Source organism: Danio rerio, chromosome 17 (genome assembly GCF_052040795.2).
Source record: "Danio rerio strain M-AB ecotype USA chromosome 17, GRCz13ab, whole genome shotgun sequence".
NCBI classification, from domain to species: domain Eukaryota; kingdom Metazoa; phylum Chordata; class Actinopteri; order Cypriniformes; family Danionidae; genus Danio; species Danio rerio.
The window spans coordinates 48,347,501-48,369,571 of record NC_141037.1 but is presented as its reverse complement, the minus strand read 5'-3'; the positions used below and the strand labels follow the sequence as shown (position 1 = coordinate 48,369,571).

At 35.9% G+C, this 22,071-nt stretch overlaps 1 protein-coding gene and 1 long non-coding RNA gene across 6 annotated transcripts in view; both read left to right on the top strand.

Annotated features, from left to right (window-relative positions):
* zfyve28 (zinc finger, FYVE domain containing 28) overlaps positions 1–22,071 on the top strand; it is a 30,681-nt gene that overhangs the window by 2,629 nt on the left and 5,981 nt on the right. For 2 of the 5 annotated variants that reach the window (XR_015512786.1, NM_001077723.1), the window contains 11 exon segments: positions 5,419–5,559; positions 7,813–7,950; positions 8,154–8,356; positions 10,223–10,312; positions 10,464–10,553; positions 10,680–10,781; positions 15,440–16,849; positions 17,329–17,424; positions 19,841–20,004; positions 21,172–21,288; positions 21,395–21,496. Coding sequence is in view for 2 of the 5 variants with exons in the window: in NM_001077723.1 (NP_001071191.1) it covers positions 5,419–5,559; positions 7,813–7,950; positions 8,154–8,356; positions 10,223–10,312; positions 10,464–10,553; positions 10,680–10,781; positions 15,440–16,849; positions 17,329–17,424; positions 19,841–20,004; positions 21,172–21,288; positions 21,395–21,496 (2,653 nt within the window). In the remaining 3 variants the exon portion in view is untranslated. 5 annotated transcript variants of the gene reach the window in all.
* Positions 10,935–15,272, top strand: LOC147833176 (uncharacterized). Its single transcript, XR_015513758.1, has 2 exons — positions 10,935–13,723; positions 14,995–15,272. It is a non-coding gene; the product is annotated as an uncharacterized LOC147833176 (long non-coding RNA).

Sequence of the window (22,071 nt, the reverse complement as noted above, 5' to 3'; positions counted from 1 at the left end):
ACAGTGTTCTGGGTAGGGCATTATAAGTAATGCAAGTTTTGTAATATTATTACTTTTAAAAGTAACGAGTAAAATAATGCACTACTTAAAAAAAATTAAGCAGTAATATTTATTTATTTATTTATTTTTTAAATGTAATGTGAGTTACTTTTTATTTACTTAGCGAGGTACTTTTTACTTAAGTTAATTCGCTTTTTAAAAATAAATAGCTGAATTAAAAGTAATGTTGAATCCCGCACTCAATGAGAGAATTTTCTCCCTGCAGAAACAGACAGAAACTAAGATGGTAGAGCCTTAAGCCAGATTAAGACCCGTTCGCTATTTTTTAAAAATAATTTTTGAATTAATTTTGTATTAATTTCAAGAAACTGTATAATACAACTTAGGATGCAGTAAAAGAGGACAGTTCTTTTACACAATATTCACATTAAATATACAGGATAAAGAGCGAAACAAAAAAATACTAATACAATAAAAAAAAAACACATTTGCTTGAGTGCGCACGTCATCAGGGAGTTTATGGAGGTTCGCTTTGCGTGCGCGTGACATGATTTCGGCTGCTGAAGTGCACAATATTTTTTGAGACTCGAGCAAACAGTTTGCACAGCACCGTGTTTTATTTGAGTTGAATATGAATCACTTTGAAGACATTTTGTTTAAAACGGGTATACCTGTACAGACATCTTTATGATCCTTTCATGCGTGATCATAGGAAGAACCAGATGACCAATATTTCTTGGCTAGGAATTGCAACGGCCGTGGAAAAGGAAGAAAGTTTTTGTAAAAGATTTGAAAAACCTGAAGGATAAGTTTGTTAAAACCAAAAAGATGGCCATGGGAACGTTTAGACCCATGCGGTTTTAATACACAATTACAGAAATATGTTTTTTTTTCACCATTAATTTTGAATTTAAAACAGTTTAATAGTTACAAAACTATAATTAAGGGTCAGATTATTTCTTTGATTACTGGAAAAGAATAATTGAACCTATCCGTTTACAAAATGTGGATGTCCAGTTTTTCTGGCCTTTATTGGTGATTATAATTGTCACAAATGTTGGACATTATTGCCTTTTTAGCGTATAAGTAGAGGACTGAAACTTGCCACATAGTGTGTGAATTGTGGAGTGGGCTAAATAAAAAATAAAATAAAAACATCAGTATTTTTTAGTAAGTGAACTGTACTTTTTTTACTTTTGTTCTTACCATAATAAAAAAATGTATATTTGTAGAGGAAACCATGTTCTGTTGTTATTGATATGTTAATAAACTTTAATAGGTAGAGCTGTCTAAAATATGAACAAAAACAAGTGATGCATCAAAGTGAATGGTTATAAATCTTTTTTATAATCATTAAAATAAATTATCAAAATAATTAGTTTAAAAATCTTGAACTATTTTAATGATATGACGTAGTTCCGGAAACGTCCTACTTCCCTGTTTATCTGTCTGATTTTATGGTTTGTTTCTTTTGACCGCCCCCTGTCATTTTTAAGGATATCTCAACGGTGAATGCTTCAAGTAAAAAAAAAACTTGTCCGTTTCGTGAGGTGCGTACGCAGTCAGCGGAGGTCCATGAGTTTTACATGAGTAAAAGTAAAAGGGGATTGTAGTCTCAATTAGACATGAGACAATAACCATTTTCAAGGTATACCGCAGTTTGGGAAAGTCAAGGATTTAAAACCACCAAGATATATATATTTTTTTTAATGTTTCTTAAAAGTTTTTTTTTTAGGACAAACCTTTTAATTTGTAAAGAAATCTGTGTTTTTAAAACTAATGAAGACAGCAGAAGTCAATTATTATTTCACCTGATATGTTTACTTCAAAATATTTTAAATGTTACTCAAAATAAAATATATTGTTTCCAAAGGGGAAAAAGGTTTTGTTTTTTACATTTAAAAATAATATGTTTTAGAGCAGTAATTGCAATACCGTGAAACAGTAATATTTTTTATCCAAGGTTATCATACCACCAGAATCATATACCTACCGGCCTATGCCTAGTCTCAATGGACAATGGATTTTATTTCACCAATAAGACTAAAAGTACAAAAGCCTCAAACACATTGCTTTAAACTGCCATTAATTTGCATATACGGCATGTAGAGCTCTGGGTCAGGATGTTCTCAGAAGATAACATGCTAAATTATTAGGTTTTTTTTCATGGTTTAAATGTAAATAAAGGTTTTACAGTGTGTTGTTGATTGCAGAGCTCCTCTATTACAAAAAAAAGAAAAGAATAAACCCTTCTAGTTCTGAAAGAGTTCAAGCCTCAGCCAGACTATAAATAATAACTCAAGAGTAGGCCCACACAGAATCTGCACGTGCAGAATTCTGCAGATTTTTAGCCGATCATTGATTCTGTTTATTTACTAGCGTAAATGCGTATAAATCTATATTTATTGAGTTTTTTTAATTAATTTCAGTATAATTATTGATTCATGTGAAAATATGTTTTTATGATTTAATCACGATACAGTTTGTAAAGTAATATTTTCTGTCTTTTAGTATATTTATGAAATTGTATTTGTATTGTAAACATTAAATTGAAGTTAACAAGTTATTATTTTTTATTTCATGTATTAGTTATGATACTCCCAAAATCATTCCGCATAAATCCGCAGATTTTTTACAAAATTCTGTGCAGAAATATCAAAAAATGTCTGCAAATTCCGTCTGGTTCTTCTCAAGAGTAACACAAAACATAAAAAGTAATTGACACAACTAGTTACCTTTGTGTGTAGTAACTCACTATAGTAACGCATTACTTTCAAAGCTTTCCCCAACACTGATTTAATTGTTGTTAATATTATTATTATTATTATTATTATTATTATTATTATTATTAAAAATAAATAAATAAATATATATACATATATATATTATTTACATTTACATATATTAATTATAAATTTTTTTTTTTACTGCTATTTTTTAATGTTAAACAAAACAAATAAGACAATCAACTTTTAAAACATCAAGAACTATCAGGTAAACAAAAACCTAAAACATTGCTTAAAGTCATTCACATGGTGTGCTAGAGGCAGGCACACATAGGTACCTTTGCATTAAATTTCTCATTTATTGCAAACCATTTACACATTTGCAATATTTTGGTCAATGCGATAGATTGGGAAGCCCTACCCAAAATTTGTTTAATATATTATCATGCTATTTCATGAATGTTAAATTGTCAAATGTGTATTCCAGTGAAGCTGATGTTGCAATAAAATACTATTGTATAGGCCTTTTGCAGGTTTTAGTTCGCAATATGCTACACAGACATATTTAATTCCACACATAGTTCACCCAAAAATAAAAATTGTCATCATTTACTCACCCTTGTTTCAAATCTTTGAGTTTCTTTCTTTATTAAACACAAAAGAAGATATTTTGAAAAATGTTAAAACCTGTAACCATTGACTAACATAGAATTTATTTTCACTACTATGGAAGTAAATGGCTACAGATTTTCAGCTTTCTACAAAATATCTTCTTCAACAGAATAAACAAATCATAATGGTTGGGGGGTGAACTATCCCTGTAATGGCTGTGTTTGGTTGGTTTGATAACTCATGCATGGGCTTCACAGGACTGACCTGTTGAAATCAGCTTAGTCTCAGCTGTGCTCTATGTCGCAGCCACGTGCCACTTCCAGCCAGATTCCCTTGCAGATTACAAACAGTCACAGTTCAGGAAAACAGAGACTTCACAATCTGGAGGCAGTCCAAATACTGTAGCACAAATATGACAGATAACACCAAACTATCTAGTTTGTTTTACACAGCGGATGCCCTTCCAGCTGCAACCCAGTACTGGGAAACATCCATACACACTCATTTATACACATACACTAAGGTCAATTTAGTTATTTAATTCACCTATAGCTTTCAACGTTAATTCATGTTAATTCATTAAGAAACTGTGTAAAACAGCTTTAAATGTAGTTTTTTGGTTTATAATATTCTTTTAGTAATTTGTTTTAAGGCCAACGTTACCACCAGTAACGCAGTTTTACTATAATTTACAGACAAAAAATCGCATTGATTGTTAAAATCTGATGTCATATTACAAGACAGGAATCTCAGTTGGAGAATTATTAACACGTTATCGGTACAAGAACCATATACGATACTTTCATAAACATTGATTAAATTGCCGTTTTTTAAATTCAGAAGTTCTATATTACATATAGAACTATATTATATTAACAATAATTGCATTTTAATTATTATTTGCTAAAATATAATAGGTTGTGTAGATTAGTCAGAAAGTTTTTAATCATTAAAAATGTAATAAATTAACTTTAATAAGTTCTGATCAAGATTAGTTGCTTTATTTTTACATAAATATGTCTAAATCATGCTGGAGCTTAATTTAACTAGTTTATTTTTACAAACGCTATTCAAAACATTGAAATAGACTGTGTGACTGAAGATAATTGAATGTGCTGGCCAGTTTGTTAATTAAATTAATGATATTTAAATGACTGTATGCTAGTTTTTAACTTAAAACTATTATTTTTCTAATTATATACTGTATGATGAAGTAAATTTATAAGTATTGTTCTCATTTTTCTTCATTCTAAATATTAAGGAAATGTTTTTGTCACATCAAAAAGTATGTTTATCATGACCATCCAACCTGCTGATCCAGCAAAGACTTTGTGCCTCTTTTAAAAAAAAAGAACCACCCTTTTCACCAGGCTGGCTAAGGGCCTGAATGATGATGATGATGATGATGGTTCACAGTTCACTCAAAACTGAAAATTCTGTCATTATTTACTCATCCACAACTTGTCACAAACCTTTATACGATTCTTTATTTTTTTTTATCACAAAGAAGACACCTTGAAAAATGCTGAAAACCTGTAACCATTGACTTCCATAGGATTTGTTTTGTATTTTATTTCCCCTATTTTTTCTTGTGATTTGCTATAGTATAAAAATATATACAAATTTAAGTCTATTTAAAAAAGCATCATATGTGACTCCAAAATTTAAAAATAAAATAAAACAGTACATTTAGTCCAATTTTTTTTCCAGTTAAATTTCTTTGTTAGCCCTTAATAGTTTTGAAACAAAACTTGTAATGTTTTCAGTGTTCACAATAAGGTGCAATGGCTGTTCCCCATTGAGTGCCCAGTAGAGCAGAAGGGGTCCAAAGGTCTAAAATCCTCATCAACGCTATTTAAACCAGTGCTGACTTCTAGAATTTAGCAGATTTCCATGTGTGTGAATGGCTGTTACTGAAAGACGCACCTTTATAAAGTAGGCTGTTTTCACACACAACAAATAGCGCTTGCTGCTTGATTACTTGAGCACTAGATTTTTTGATGGTCTGGTGCTTGATTACATCATTCAGACCATCTGTTTACATTTTCTCTCTTTTTTTACATTCTGCTTTTCCATGCAGAGGTCAGATCCGCAGCTGCTGGCCCAGTTCTACTATGCAGATGAAGAGCTGAACCAGGTGGCCACTGAGCTGGACAGTCTGGACGGGAGGAAGGACCCTCAGAGGTGTACCCTGCTAGTCAACCAGTTCCGCTCCTGCCAGGTCAATCCATTCTCTCCAGTTACCCATTTTACAGTAAAGAGCTTAGTCTGGTTTTGGCAATATTAGCTAGTGTGTTTTCCTTCACTTTTCATGCCGTTTCAAACAGAGGTCTGCATTTCTGCGGCTGTACCGTAGGAGCTGCGAAACCCAACCAGATATCTTGCAGCGCGAGAACACATTTCAGAACAAAACACTGTATCGGTCGGTAACTCTGGTGTAATTTGAACGGGAGTGGGCGGTCTAACAATATAGCCCTCCCGAGTCCCGATGTTATTTCAGAACAGCATATCTGTGATTTACTCATTCTTATTGAGCACCGGTACATTCAGTACTCATAACTGTTACTCATGATGAACGCATGGTCCAGTGCTTTTTGCATGTGCTTTGTTTTGCACAGTCTGTGCGCATAACGTTCCTCAAAGCGGGCTTCACTGAATCAAAGTGAAGATGTGCTGCCCTTGAAGGACGTTCAACTTGCATTGGAAAGTGGTCAGTTTACTGTTAGGAAATCCGAATCAGGCACGTCTGATGTATGGTAGTCTTTTTCATGCGTCATAGATGCAAATAGAAAATAAAATAAGAAAATAAAATACCCTTTACTCAATGTGATCATACCTCAAAGTTTTACCCTTTAGCAGTCACAAGACTGAAACCTCAGGTTCACTCATGTCTCATCACAAAGAGGCAAAGAAAACTGACATTTAGCCTACAATCCTTGCACAACCTATAGTTTTATCGTTTATCTCTCTCTTTTGATAGTACGCGATTTAAACGTGAGATTTTGGTAACCAGATCTAAACTTAGTGGGAGCAGTTGGGTCGGGTAGAAAACAGGATGTGTTAGGCAGCGGGAGAACAAGGGCTGAATATATGGCAGCAGCGTGCGGGTGCAGAATAAAACCTTGAAGGAATGAGACTAAAGAATTCGTCTCACACAGATCTCTAGTTTCAAATACATCTTTCAAATAGAGCTGCAACATTGGGACAAAACTGACATTGCGATATTTGTTTTTTCTAATATTTGGATATCATATCAAGACTATTTAAATAATTCTATTTGGGAAGAATTCATAATTAATTTTCCTTCGGCTTAGTTAATTATCAGGGGTCGTCACAGTGGAATTAACTGCCTACTTGTCCAGCATATATTTTACATTTCCAGCTGCAAGCCAGTACTGGGGAACATCAACATACACTCATTTACACTCCTACAGTACAGCCAATTTAGTTTATTTAATCCACCTATAGCGCATGTCTTTAGACTGTGGGGGAAGCCAGAGCACCCATAGGAAACTCACTCAAACACGGGAAGAACATGCAAATTCAGTCCCAGCTGGGACTCAAACCAGCAATCTTCTTGCTTTGAGGCAACCACTGAGACATTGTGTCGCCCTAGAATTTATAATAACTTTACATTTCTTTGCAGTGCATCTGCATAAAACAAGCATAAATGAATATCATGTCTTGTGGACAAATTTGGACCTCCTTTTTTTGATCCACATTAGCTGTCGACTACTGTTGTCTTCAATGGTAGAAATGATTAAATACAATGAACTCACTGCTGTCTGAAAGTGTGCTGTGAACTGAACTTTATTTAAATGTATAAAATGTTTTAGTTATTGATGTTAGCTGGAAGCCTGGTATGAAAACCCCTCAAGCCAAAAATCCCTGGCTGTTGGCTCCCAGGAAGGCTCGATGAGGCCCGATCAAGCCCAGAAGCAACTGTGGAAGTATGCTCGCTTTTGGCCTGGCAGTGGAAAGGCAGCTAATGCCACACTGCTGGATCAATGCATTAATGGCCTACAGAAAGACACATAGAATGACACTTCATATTTAACACATCGTATAAATGGCTGACATTGATTTAGGCATTTTATAGCATGTGCTCAGCAATGATTGTTTCATCACAAGTTGAAATACACTAGACTGTCCCAAGAAAACCTCTGATCACCCTATAATGATTACCACCAGAGGTTTTAAAATGAAATATACGAAAAATTCCAGTCCAGAGAGAAATCATGAAATTGTCTTTTTTGAAAACAATGTTAATTTATGTATTAAAAACCTATAATTCTAGTTGTTCTCATCTTGTAAAGGCAGTCTCTAAGATAGTTTCAGGATAATTCTTATTGAGTAATTAATTACCCATGACTGGGATTATCTTGGAAAAATGATAGTTGTGTTTTCATACACATTGAAACCCCTTAAGTAAATACTCTTAACTCTGTTGTGTATCTTCTCATTGTATTTATAGGACAATGTTTTAAACATCATAAATCAGATCATGGATGAATGCATACCTGAAGAGCGAGCCAACAGAGACTTCTGTGTGAAGTTCCCAGAAGAGATTCGCCATGACAACCTTGCCGGGCAGCTGTGGTTTGGGGCAGAGGTAGAGCACACCAACTGCTCATCACTAATGATCTTTCTCTTTAACTTTCAAATCAACATGCTGATAAAGCTCTTTACTGGAAAACAGTATTCCATCATCATAATTTTACAAATAGCCTGTCAATTGTGGCCATATGTCAGGGCGTAACTGGATAGAAGTGACTCTATTATTATAATTATTATTATTCCTCCTCCTCTCTTCAGTGCCTGGCAGCAGGATCGATCATCATGAATCGTGAGATTGAGAGCATGGCCATGAGACCGCTGGCTAAAGACCTCACCCGGAGCCTGGAGGAAGTGCGCAACATCACCCGAGACCAAGCGTTACGAGATCTTAACCACTACACTGAGCGCATAAAGGAGGCGCTGCGGCACTTTGACGGCCTCTTTGCGGAGTTTGAGCTCAGGTACAGGATTTTTACATCTGCTTATGTAATTGATATGCCACTTTTATTGGTGCTGATACAATTTGAGAAAAAAGGTTACACTATCTTTATTGGAGTTGATGTATTTACAATGGGGAAAATAAGTATTAAACAAAATATTTTTTTTCAGGGAATGATATTTCTAAAGGAGCTGTTGAAGTGGAATTGAACCAGGTTTTGGTAAAAACCCAAACAATATAAACATTAAAATAAAACAAAACAAAAAAATCTGAAAAATAAGTTGTGTGTAATAACAATGAAATGACACTAAGGAGAAAGTACTGAACTACTGAAATATATTTTATGTATACTTTATATTTTAATATATTTTATATTAAAGGCTTTTTTGGTGATGGCAGATTAAAGATGCCTCTCATTTGAAGAATGAAGCCTCAAGCATTGCTCAGGTGTGAGTTTTTCATAGACTTTAACAGAGTGTAAAAATCTTGATGGTTCTGCAAATCTCGTCTCACAAATCTGATCTTTATTTTGTATTTCTTATTGAATTTAAGTCAGGTGATTAGCCGGGCCATTCTACAGCTTGATTTTCTTTTTCTGAAAGCATTTGAGAGTTTTCTCGGCTGTGTTTTAGATCATTGTCTTGCTGAAAAGTCCAACCTGGCTTCATCTTCATAATTCTGCTAATGTAGATGTTGGACTGAAGCAGCTGATACTTATTTACAATGACGAAAGGCAGAGGGTTGCTACTTACTAAAAGATACTAACTATTGAGGGATTTCAGCTGCCGTCTGGTCTTTCACTGCCTATTTACAGCTCCCTTTCTTCATGTGTTCAATACTTTTTCCCTGCGTCATTTCATCTTATTACACATACCTTAATTTATAAACCAATTAGATTTGTTTTCTTTGCATTTATGGATTCCATTGGTTGCTACCAACATCTGGGCAAAATTTCAAGTCAACAGCACCTTCAGAAAGGTGTTTTCTGACAAAAAATGTGACGTGTTATATATTGGTTTATTTCTAATTTGATACCCAAAAGGTACATATTAGTTCCTAAACGGTACTATATTAGTACCTGAAATTCAAAATGTGTACTATATACTTTTTAAGGTATCAGTATGGACCTTTTATATACAAATGTGTACTTCTTGTAAGGGTAGTTCTCTCAATGACAGCTTGTGTTTTTTTGGCATGCATGTAAACAAGTGAGTGCATTTAAGCAAGTTTGTTGTGCCCTAGTCTATTTTTGCTGTAAATACAGTGACGGCACAATTTGATGGCCAACATAAATGTGATGTCACACAAAAATGCCTATAAACGCACAAAATGCACAGTATACAAATGCCTGGTGTGTTTTTCAAGAGTCATTGTCAAAAGACAATTTATCATGCAAAATCAGCAGGCTACAAGACATATACTTGTTGCATAACATGTATGTACAGAACAATGCATTTTTAATTATTCCATTCTAGTGCAACCATAAAGAGTAAAAAAATATTGCCCCACAGTATGAGAAATAAACTGCTCATGACAGGGACGTGGTGGTGGTAAGAAAGCAGTTCATCGAGTAATCTAATGCATTAATAAAGGGAACTTTTATCAGGTACATAGTTCTGTTTTATATTCAGACAAGCATGAGTGGAATGAAAAATAATAAAGTTTATTATTTATTTATTTATTTATGAATTGTTTGTTTGTGTATATTATCACTAAAAATTTTATTATATAGAAAGTATAAAAAAATTTCACGCACTACAAACGCTTCTGCTATGCATACTCTTGAGTCTGCAGCTGGTCATGTATGCTGGTCACTTGCTGTGTGAAGCTGGCCTGAGTGTGTATACATTAACATGTTGTAATGATATCCCATATCTGTTTGCTGTAGTTATGTGTCAGCCATGGTGCCTGTGAAGTCTCCTAAGGAGTATTACATCCAGCAGGAAGTGATTGTGCTCTTCTGTGAAACAGTCGAGAGGTAAATCTTTAAATCTAGCCCTGGGTATTGACAACTAGCGCGAAATGCATTGCACAGCATAATACATTTATAGTGCTACAAGTGTTTATCAATTAAATTACGTTAATTTAAACTGTATTAATAAGCCAATGTGTTGTGTTCCCATTTTAAGGGCCCTGAAGCTTGAATATCTTACTCAAGACATGATCGACGACTATGAACCAGCTCTCATGTTTACAATTCCTAGACTTGCCATTGTCTGGTAGGTGATTCACCTCTCTAATGATCTGTTTTTAAGTATTTATTTTCCTTACGCTGTATATGTCATACATCTATTTGTTTCTGCTCATTTGGTAATGCTATGCTTTGTAATGTTTTCTTGCATTAGTGGCCTTGTTATTTACTCCGAAGGGCCTCTTAACCTCGACCGCAAACCAGAGGACATGTCTGAACTGTTCCGACCTTTCCGTACTTTGCTGAGAAAAATAAGGTATGTTTTTTTGTTTAAGATAATGTTCACTGATTAGATTTTTTTATTGGAATTGCAAAAGTTTTTTTCTTTTTTAAAGTCTTTTTTTAAATCTTATATATGAGAGTAGTCAAAATTATTGTAAATGATATTAATATTTCAAATAATTTTTTGGGGGGGGGAGGGGGGTCCACTGGATTTGATTTTGTTTGCTTGTTTGTTTTTTTTGTCTGTTTTTGTTTTAGGCTGATTGAATGGTATTTGTAGTCAGTGATGTAATAAAGACTTACACCGTGTCTGAACACTGCAACACAAAAGTATGAGGTTGTCTAAACTTACAAGGGACAGTCACACTCGACTTTAAGCAAACCTTAGATTTTGGCACTTAAGGGGATTGTTTGTCCAAAATTGAATATTATCAGATAATTTAACGTTCTACAGATAACGTTTTAATTTCTTGTGGAGAAGAACATTAAATAAAACTACAATAAAGAATTTATTAAATACATTTTTAATAAGAATTTGTTTAAAAAACTAAAGAATTTGTGGTCCTTGGTGACTTGTTTTAATGCAAGTCAGTGGAGACTCGTTTCAACAAGCATGGGTGCTGATGATATTCTGAGGTCCTATGATGTGATCAGTCTATGTAGGAAATTGAACATTTAAAATATTGTTAGCTTTAATCCACAGCCTGGCAAACAGGTATCAGCAAATACCTGAGTGTATTGAGTATGAGTTGCATTATACCATTGACTGTAATTTATAGCAGTTACATTATATAAATCACCAAGGACTTTGAATTTAGCTAAAATCTTCTTTAATTTACTACTGAAGAAAAAAGTCAACTTTGTAATTTAAGATTTGTATGTAAATTTTCATTTTTGGGTGAACTGTGCCTTCAATGGTCAAAAAAAGTGACAGACATGACATCATGCTCTATGGCACCTTAAAAAATTATTAACCAGTATCAGTAATATTAAAATGCATGGAATACCTAGTCAGCTCTACTTTTCAGCAACACTGCTTTTCTGGAGCTTCAAAGTTTTGGGGTCATGCTAGAGGGGTCATGACTGGTCACACTATATGTTTTGTCCCATGGACTTCTATTCAAACAAATGTGAATGCAGGACACTGGAAATGCAAGTTAGTGAAAAGAGTTTTTGCATTTCGCTGTGACCCAAAGCTTAAGTTTGAACTCTGACCTGCAAATTCTCATCATGTGAAGATGTTTGACCAGGCCTTGACACTCCATTTGTGCTGTTTTTGTGGTAGCGCAAGCATGTGAAAAAAGTCTAAAATTGATGGTTTACTCTAAACTGAACGTTCTGTCATTTACTCAACCTTTAACAAAGACAATAAACAAGATGTGTCACTTGTACAGTTTTGAATGGGGAAAAGTGTAACAGTCAATATGGGGAATGAAGCACCACCTTTTGGTACAGGAGCAAATAATTATTGCAGAATTTGTGTGACTCAAAAGCATAGAAATTATACTAAAGGGACAGTTGTTTTAATTTTATTTGTGATTCCTAATAACAAAATTTAATCTAAACTTTGGCAAGCAATTTTGGAGAATTTAAGGTTTCTCCATTTAAACAGAATGCCTGGGCATACTGCCCAAGAGGCATTTCAAAGATAGCCACCGAGTAAAATGACTTGCCTTAAAGGGACTTTGCCCTTAACTTGTTAAAAATGTGTGTTTCTTTCGTCTGTGTAAACACAAAAGAAGATATTCTGAAGAAAGCTGCAATCCAGTAACCATTGAATCTTAAACCTACAGAAAATAGGAAATCATAAATATTTAAAACTAAGTAAATATTTAGTAAATTTTAATTTTTAGGTGAACTGTCACCTTTCACTGTTGGTTTTGGTTTTGTCATCCTACATACAATCTATACCAGGAGTAACCAGTCCTGTTCCTGGAGATCTACCTTCCTGTAGAGTTTAGCTCTAACACTGATCAAACACATCTAAACGAAAGAAGTAGTATCAGAAGGAACACTAGGTAATTAAAGGAAGGTGTGTTTGACCTAGGTTGCCGCTGAACTCTGTAGGAAGGTTGATCTCTAAGAACAGGATTGGTCACCCCTAGTCTATACTGCATCTGATTATAATAGGTCATACAGGTCAACTAGAACATTTTAATCTATTCTATTAATCTATTAAACAGTTGATGAACTGACATGTTGTAAATCCAGCAGCTCTAATCTGTCCTCTGTAGTCCATTGGGCACATTACGTGGAAATATGAAACGAAAGTGTTCTAAGTAATTCATGCAGGAGGGTCAGTTTAATGCTGCGTTAACACCAAACGCGAAAAAAAGTGTCAAGAGCAAGTAATTTACATGTATTTGTGAAGACGCGAATAGACATCCTGTGACGCGATTTGTGTGAATGAAGTGGCACGAGTGGAGCGATTTGCGTGTAGATCCCTCGACTTGGAGAATCTGAACTTCACTGGACATTTGCGCCGTTTTAACCTATCAGGAGCTTGCTCTTGTAGGGGATTATGCCGTAAAGCCTATTGTTGGTGTCCCGAGGGGAAATCGTCTTGCTGACACCGGACACTAGTTTGTCAAACTGGGCTCGGCTCAGTTGGAAGCACTGCTAAAAATCTCCGTCATCCAGGTATTGTTTCTAGGAACTCACAGAGTTGGGCGGTGCACCTCTGAAAGGATCTAGTGTATTCAGATACTGCACCGACCGAATCTATGCTGTTTTTCAGCCTTTCTTAAGCACATAAACACAGCTATTCTCTCAATAAAATTCATGTTAGTTATCTAGCAACGAAACTAGAGTCACCGGGCAAACAGATGCACCGCCCATGATGCGAGTCTACATCTTTTGTGAAGTGAATTTCACACGCAAATTAAGTAAATTTGATGCTCGAAATGAGTAAATTCAATAGAGTCTAAATAGCGTGATTTATTAACGTGTGCCTCATCTGGTGTGAACACAGCATAAGTATTTAAAACTTGGGTACCACTTTAGAATAACTATCCGTTATAACTAGTTAATAGACCATTAATAAACTGTTAGTTAACAAGTTATAAATGACTTGTTAAATAAAAGTTAATAGTTTGTTAATTATTTACAACTGTGCCTTATAGATGGCTAATAGATCACTTACAAGCTGTTAGTTAATAAGTTTTAAATGACTTCTTAACTGTATTTTAATGATTTACAACTGTACCTAATAAATTATTAAGAGATCATGAACAAGCGGTTAGTAAATAACTTAATAAAGGCTAGTTAAGTATCTGTTAATAGTGTATATATGTTATTGGGACGTTATTCTAAAGTTGCAGCTATTCTTCATTTATTAACTGTTAGTAAATGAGGAATAGTTGCAACTTTAGAATAACGTCCCAATAACATACATAAGCTAATAACTAACACTTAACTATTATATTTACTCACACTGTACAGATCAATTGTTCACCATCTAATAACACCAGTGAAACTTTGTAGAATTTTAATAAAATAAATTTTTATTTATTTTGTTTACATGTTTAGCACTTCATGGGTTTGTATTCTTGTATAGTGCTGTACTGCCATGTGATGGTTCAGTATGTGTGTTTCTATACATTAAACACAACGTTCAACATTTCATCTGTGGAGTTTCTTTGGTAAAACACAGCACACAGAAAAGTCTATGAGTGGAACAAGGTTAAGATACAAACATTTAATATTTTAAATATTACATCCAATTTCTGTAGCTTGAACTTGTTCCATCCATTTGCTGTTCTACAAAGATTCACTGGTATTAATAGATGGTTAGCAAACGATGAACAACTCTCGTCTGTAAAGTGTGAGTAAATATATTAGTTAAGTGTTGGTTATTAGCTTAAGCATGTTATTGGGACGTTATTCTAAAGTTGAAACTATTCCTCATTTACTAACAGTTAATAAATTAAAAATAGCTGCAACTTTAGAATAATGTCCCAATAACATATATACACTATTAACTGATACTTAACAAGCCTTTATTAAGTAATTTACTAACAGCTTGTTCATGATCTCTTAATAATTTATTAGGTACAGTTATAAATCATTAAAATACAGTTAAGAAGTCATTTACAACTTGTTAACTAACTGCTTGTAAGTTATCCATTGCCCATCTATAAGGCACAGTTGTAAATAATTAACAAACTCTTAACTTTTATTTAACAAGTCATTTATAACTTGTTAACTAACAGTTTATTAATGGTCTATTAACTAGTTATAACGGATAGTTATTCTAAAGTGTTACCAAAACTTGCAATTGTAAAGATTATATTAGCTATGACCATACCAGCCAACAGTCCCCTTTTTCCCCCAAGAGTCTCCCATATTTCACAACCGTCTCATGTCACACTCCCATTTGTTTTGTTTTTGTTTCTGCCTGAAAACTTAGGAATATGTTTTTAATTTAATTATGTTTAGTTTAATTATTGGGAGTACATTACTGGATTAAACTTTTAACTTTTTTCCTGTGGAAAACAATTAAATCTCACTGCCAAAAAAAAAAAAACATTGCATGCGATCTTAGCAGTTATTGTGTAGGACTGACATTAATAACTTTTTAATTATTGAATTGCATCATCACTAAGATTTAAAACCTGACCCCTATTAATTAATTAATTAATTCAATTTACATTGGAAATGTCCGTGAATCATAAAATTGTGTTTTTACATTAGGGACCTGCTTCAGACTCTGACAGAAGAAGAGCTCATGACTCTGGAGCGAAGCCTCTGCATCTCCCAGGATGGAGAATTTCCTACAAGTTCAACCAATGATCCATCCGCTTCCACCGGTCCTGATAGTCAGACGGAGGAACTGGAAAAAGAGAAAGGAGTGGAGGAGGTTGTGGATCTCACACTGTTTGTCACTCAGGAAGATTCTGTATGGAAGGAGGAGGAGGAGAAGCAGGTGCTGCCCGAGTCCTCCAGCGAGAGCGAGGAGGAGGAGCCCATCGATGCTGACTTGGCTTGCTCCATGCAGTATGATGAAGAAGAGATCGAGCAACTTAATATGATGGTGCATCAAGTAGGAGACGAAATGTCTACACTGCTTTCCCCTCCAAGTCAGAATCAGTCCCCAGCTCACCGGCCTCGACCCTACAATGGAAGCAGTCTCGAAGGTTCCAGTGCCACCTCCAGCACACAGGCGTCTCCTAGGAGAGCCCCGGGATCGTACCATGATGATGACCGGGTGTTCTTCATGGACGATCTGGAGTCTGGCCTTAGTAGTGAGCTCTGCCGTGGACAGCTTCCTCTTCCTACCGTATGCCTCAGATCCCCTGAGGGATCACACTGTAGACCCGACGCATCCTGTAATGGTTGGTTGACAGTCTGCCAATCGAGCGACGCCACCAATTTGGGTTGTCAGCGCAAACTGAGCCAATCAACTGAGTCTGTTGGAAACTCAGACAGGATGGTGAACGGATGGGAAGGATTGCAGGATGAGGATAGCGTACAGACTGCTGAAGAAATCGCCAATCGTACTGGTGGAATGAAGCTGTCCGCCACCGTTATTTTTAACCCTCATTCTCCAAGCTTGAGTGATCTGGCTGTGGTCTTACCTCAATCAGCTGATGCTCCTGAAGCTGGCGAAGGCGGGGCTTTGGTCGCCACTCAGTGCCTGCTTAACTCCTGTGTGTGCTGTGCTGGTGGCTGCGTCGACAACCATGAGGATGCCATGGAACCTGCTGGCAGGAGCATGGCACTGGGATTCGAGAAGCACAAGTTGACCATCACAAGCTCCGTCATCCAATCGGCTGTAGCTGCTGGCAGCCCAGGGAAGGGAAATGGACATTTGCCGCTCACCCTGCCCCCGTCTCAGGGCCACCTTACCCATTCTGTGCCAAACTGCTCAGTGCAAAACCAAGCGAGAGAAGATGAGGGCAGTCAGGATGGTATCCACTATCCCTGCTGTGAGAAATGCAGCCCAGGGGTACTTCTGGCTCAGGACAGAGGCTCAGGACAGGAGGGAGGACCTAGTTGCACCCTTCAGGACACAGGATGCCGAACGCAACATAATGCCTCAGTAAAAGGGAAATCGGAATGTTTTGGAAAACAGTCCAAAGATGATAACCGGAAGATCAATAGGTTTGTTTAATTTGCAGGAAGCATGTATTAAGCTTTCACATTTAAAGAGATAGTTTAGCCAAAAAAGAACGTTCTGACATCATTTACTTGTTTCAGACCGGTTTGAATTTCCTTCTTCTGTTGCGCACATGTTAAAGAATGTCAGAAAAAGCAGCCGTTGACTTCCATAGTATTTTTGTTCCTACTTTGGATGTCAGCAGTTGCTTTTTTCCAACATTGTTCAACCGAGGAAAGAAATTCGTAAACATTTAGAACCACTCGAGTGTCAGTAAATGGTGAGGAAATGTTCATTTTTCGGTGACTTATAGCTTTAAGTTTTAACTCCTCCCCCTCGCCCCATTTTGAAAATGTTTTGTTTGTTACCATCTTTTTTAAATATATGAGTTTATTTCATTCTGAAGGTTGTCATGCTTTTAAGTTCTACTATTTCCCTTTCTTTTGTTGCCGCCTCATGTTTTTTGTTTTGGAATGGTCCACAGCAGTTCTCAGGAGTCCCCCCTCAGTTCTGTACCCAGCAGTGACATTGATGGTGTTTCTGTTACTACATGCAGTTTGTCAAGTTCATATGCACCCAGGTAAACCTTTGTCTGATATTTAGAACTAGACTATGTAAGCACTGTTTTTGTAGAATGCATCAGGGATGAGATTTTTCTTTTGTTAGACCAACCCAAAAGTTAGCATGGCCTGGCTAAGATGTTCAGAAAAAGCACAGCCATGTTTTATTGGCTCACGTTTAGCGTGTGCGGAGTATGATGTTAAGAGTGTTGGATTCTATGGAAATGCATGAGCTGACTAAGGCCAAGTCCCAGTTCTATATTCTGCTTGACCCTTGAAACAGAATGATAGGGTGGGGATGAAAATATTCCCAGAAGAAACAGGACACCACTACTACACATGCAAACGTCATCAGGTTAAGCTCATACATCACACAAGATGTCACCTGCATTATTTATTCTAGAAAGAACAAGCACATTAACGTTTAACAGATTACACACTAAAAAGTGTACACTGTATTTTTACCTAAAAAATAAGTTTGTTTTAATTTAGCAAACTACAAGCCTCTGGGTTTATTTAGGCATTCATTTTATGATTGGTTAAGGATGTTGCACAAAGCAGGAAACTGTACACTACCTGACAAATGTTTTGTCGTTGATCCCAGTTGTTAGAGCAACAAATAATAACTTGACTTCTAGTTGATCATTTAGAAAAGTACTTCTTATTTGGAGAACTGCATCCCAATCATAACAAATACTGAAGAAGACTTATTGAAACCCGCATGGACCCAATATTCTCACAGAAATCAGTCACGTTTGGTGAAGGAAAATTTGGGGTTACGTTTATTATGGGGTGTCCAAGAAATCTGCAGATTGGACGACAACATCAACAGCCTGATGAATCAAGACATTTCTGCTGCCCATTACATTACAAACCACAGGAGAGGGAAAATTCTTCAGCATAATACTTCAGCCTCCACATCAAAGTGAAAAAGCAAAGAAGGTCAATGTGCTCCAAGATCGGCCAGCCCAGTCACCAGACAAGAGCATTATTGAGCATGTCTGGGGTAAGATCAAGGAGGCATTGAAGATGAATCCAAAGAATCTTGATGAACTCTGGGAGTCCTGCAAGAACGATTTCTTTGCCATTCCAGATGACTTTTAATAAGTTATTTGAGTCATTGCAGAGATGTATGGATGCAGTCCTCCAAGCTTATGGGAGTCATACATAATATTAATTATTTTTCCACTGCACCATGACTTTATATTTTATACTGTACATTTTTCCTGTTACATGACATGACTTTTGTCTAAGCAAAGTCAAATCTTACTGTCCTAATTAAATAACAAAAAAACAAGGCATGATCATATTTTATTTTGGTAAAATAAACAATCTAAAGGCTGTTGCCTTTCATATAAGCCACTTATGATACCACATGATCAACTAGACCTCAAGTTATTATTTGTTGTTCCTAAAACTTGGATAGGCGACAAGACTTTTGTCAGGTGGTGTAGTCTGTTTACAGAGTGCTCATATTCATGGATGTAACAAAAAAAAAAAACGCATTAACATTATACCAGATGTGCTGTAAAATGCAGAATGATTGTTGCTAGATATTTTGAACAGACTGCCCTAATGTGTCATCATCAAGTATCAATTTTTTTTTAAATGTAGTGCGGGACTGTCATGCAACAGTTATTATTAGACATTTTTTTTGTGCATTTATGCATTTTTGTTGTAACAGTCTTTATCAATCCCAATTTTTCTTCATTTGTGGGTGTCCTTGCTCACTTGGGCAGCCATGTAGCTGCTGTTTTCAGGGAAATCTTAAGCTGTAGTGTGGTGACCCCAAAACAACTTGGAGGGTTTTCTGGCAGTTCTCCTGCTTCTACACCTCTGACCAAAGCTGAATAGGCATAAGTGAAGAAGTGCAAGGACTGGGGTAGAATTTTGATTGGGCCTATATGCAGTTTTGCCCCCAAAGCAACAAAACCTTGTAAATATAATAAAGTTACCTCCAAAACGTGCTCTGTGATTCCAGCTAGTTATTCCATAAAACCCATAAAACCCTGCAGCATTAAGGTCACGCTTTCAGGATTAACTCAATAATATGAATTGCTCTTGTGAGGAAAGCCAGCAGTTTAAACCATTGAGTTATTTAGTCATACTTCATTTATGCCTTTTTAGAACTCTTGTTCATTTTCCAGAATTTAAGGACTAGAGAATTAATAACTATTAAAGATGATGAAATATTTGTTACCATTATACAACTAATTATTTACACTTCAGTGTTTAGGCTTTTATCATTGAAATTAAAACCACACTGAACTGAACTGAACTGAACTAAACTAAACTTCAACTGGACTGGAACAATTTAGATTACCTAGAACTTCAATGTTAAGCTGCTTTGACACAATCTACATTGTATTGAATTATAGATGAATTGAAAAAAATTGAATATAAAACCTAACCAAATTTGACCATCTTGCTTTTCAGCCCCGTCAGTAGTCTGACAACCAGTTCGGACATGTCTGAGGACCTGGATCATCAGGAGATTCAAGTGGCTTTACAAGCTGCCAAACTTGCTGCCCACAACAAAATTCGTTCACGTTTCCATAGCAGTAGTGACCTCATTCATCGTCTTTTCGTCTGCATTTCAGGTGCGTTACATGTGGGATTTGTAGTCTGGTGACTCTTGGGAGCAGAATTTAACACTAGGAACTTGTAATTAATTGCATAATAAAAAGGTTAAATAAAACGAACACCATGAGGATGTCCACCATCAACCTAGTCTGCACTTTTCAGATTAATTTTTTTAAGTACTGTAGAACTCCAAATCAATCTCTTAAATAAACAACATATTTATGTTTTTTAAACATTACATGTTTTATAAAAGTATTTATAACGATATGAATAAAGCTACAACCACACTTCACATCTTAAAATGAAGATGCGTATTTAATACAATGTAAAGCTGAGTTTTAAGTGTAACCTAAGTGCAGTGTAATGGGTACCAGTGTGTCCCCCTTATGTGCACTTTAAAACTCTGCAAAGTGTATTGAACAAAGTGTACTGTACAGTAAATGTGCTAAGTACACTCGCTGCCACTTCATTAGGCACACCTTACTAGTACCGGGTTGAACTGCATTAATCCTTCATGGCATAGATTCAACAAGGTACTGGAAAAATTCTTCAGAGATTTTGGTCCATATTGACATGATAACATCATGTAGTTGCTGCAGATTTGTCGGCTGCACATCCATGATGCGAATCTCCCATTCCACCACATCCCAAAGGTGCTCTTGGATTAAGATCTGTTGACTGTGGAGGGCATTTGAGTACAGAGAACTCATTGTCATGTTCAAATAAATCAGAGATTATTCGCGCTTTATGACATTGTGTGTTATCCTGCTGGACAGCTGTTGGACAGGCTTATGTCTAGTGTCTTAAAGTGACAGTTCACCTAAAAATGTCAGTTTGAATAGTTATTCATCCTTATATTGTTTCAATTGCCTGAAACCTTTGTTTATCGTCAGAACATACATTAAGCTATTTTAGATCTAAGAGCTACCTCATCATCCATAGAAAGCAATGGTGATGTTAAAAAGAGAGCTCTCATATTGATTAACTAGAAGCCTCATGTCCCATTAGGATTGTTTTCCAAAGATGAGCATACAGACATAAGGATGAGTAATTAATAATGTTTATCATTTCTGTGTGAAATACCCCTTTACTTGTATAATCTGCTACTGCTTTTTTGCTAACTCTGTAAACTAACAATTTTTAATTAATATACTTAAATACTTTTTTTTTTTAAACATCTGAAGGTGTAGCTGATCAGTTGCAAACAAACTATGCGAGTGACCTCCGAAGCATCTTAAAGACTCTGTTTGAGGTCATGGCTACAAAAACAGACCAAGGAGACAATGAAAAGCCCAAGAAAGGTCAGCGAGTCACACTTCTGAAATATACACAAACTACAACAGCAAGTTTTCATTGCTCTTTTTTTAGACGTCATTAGTCTAATGTGCTATTTGATATGCACCTCAGGTCCATGTCTGGGCAGTGCAGTGCTGGAAGACTGTGCTCTCTGTCAGGAGACCATCTCTTCATCAGAGCTCGCTGCCAAAGCCAGAGAGGGACAGTTTGAAGGTTAGTTCAATACACCAGCTATGTGTTTAAAATATTACTGGGTCTAAAATAAATACATTTTCTCATTAATACCAAACTCCTGAGATGTTCCTTCATCTTTGAAACGAAAATAATGATATTTTAAATGAAATCTGAGAGCTCCCTTATTCACCATTGACAGCCAGGTTTCCGACTTGATCAAAAGTCTAGAGAAATACCTCAAAACAGAACGTATGCCTGCAGTGGTTGAATTGGAATATTACAAAGCTATGAGAATACTTTTGTCCGCACATAAAACAAAAATAATGACTTAACAGTTTCTTCTTGGTGTCACTATAGGGTTTATGTCTGTGTTTATGTGCTTGTTGCTGGGGTTTTTTTCTCCGTGATTTCACACTGCCCTACTTTTAAGGACAGTCTGGAAGGGGCTTTTTTGCTACCTCTCATCTGACCTGTCTTGCCTTAAAATGTGTTATATTTTTGTATAGATGAAGGGGTCCAATTTTGCTGCATATAAAAGTGGATGTGACAAATAAAACCTTTTTTTCATCATCACCATTATCAGGGTTGCACCCCAGGGAGGGCTTAATTTTTGC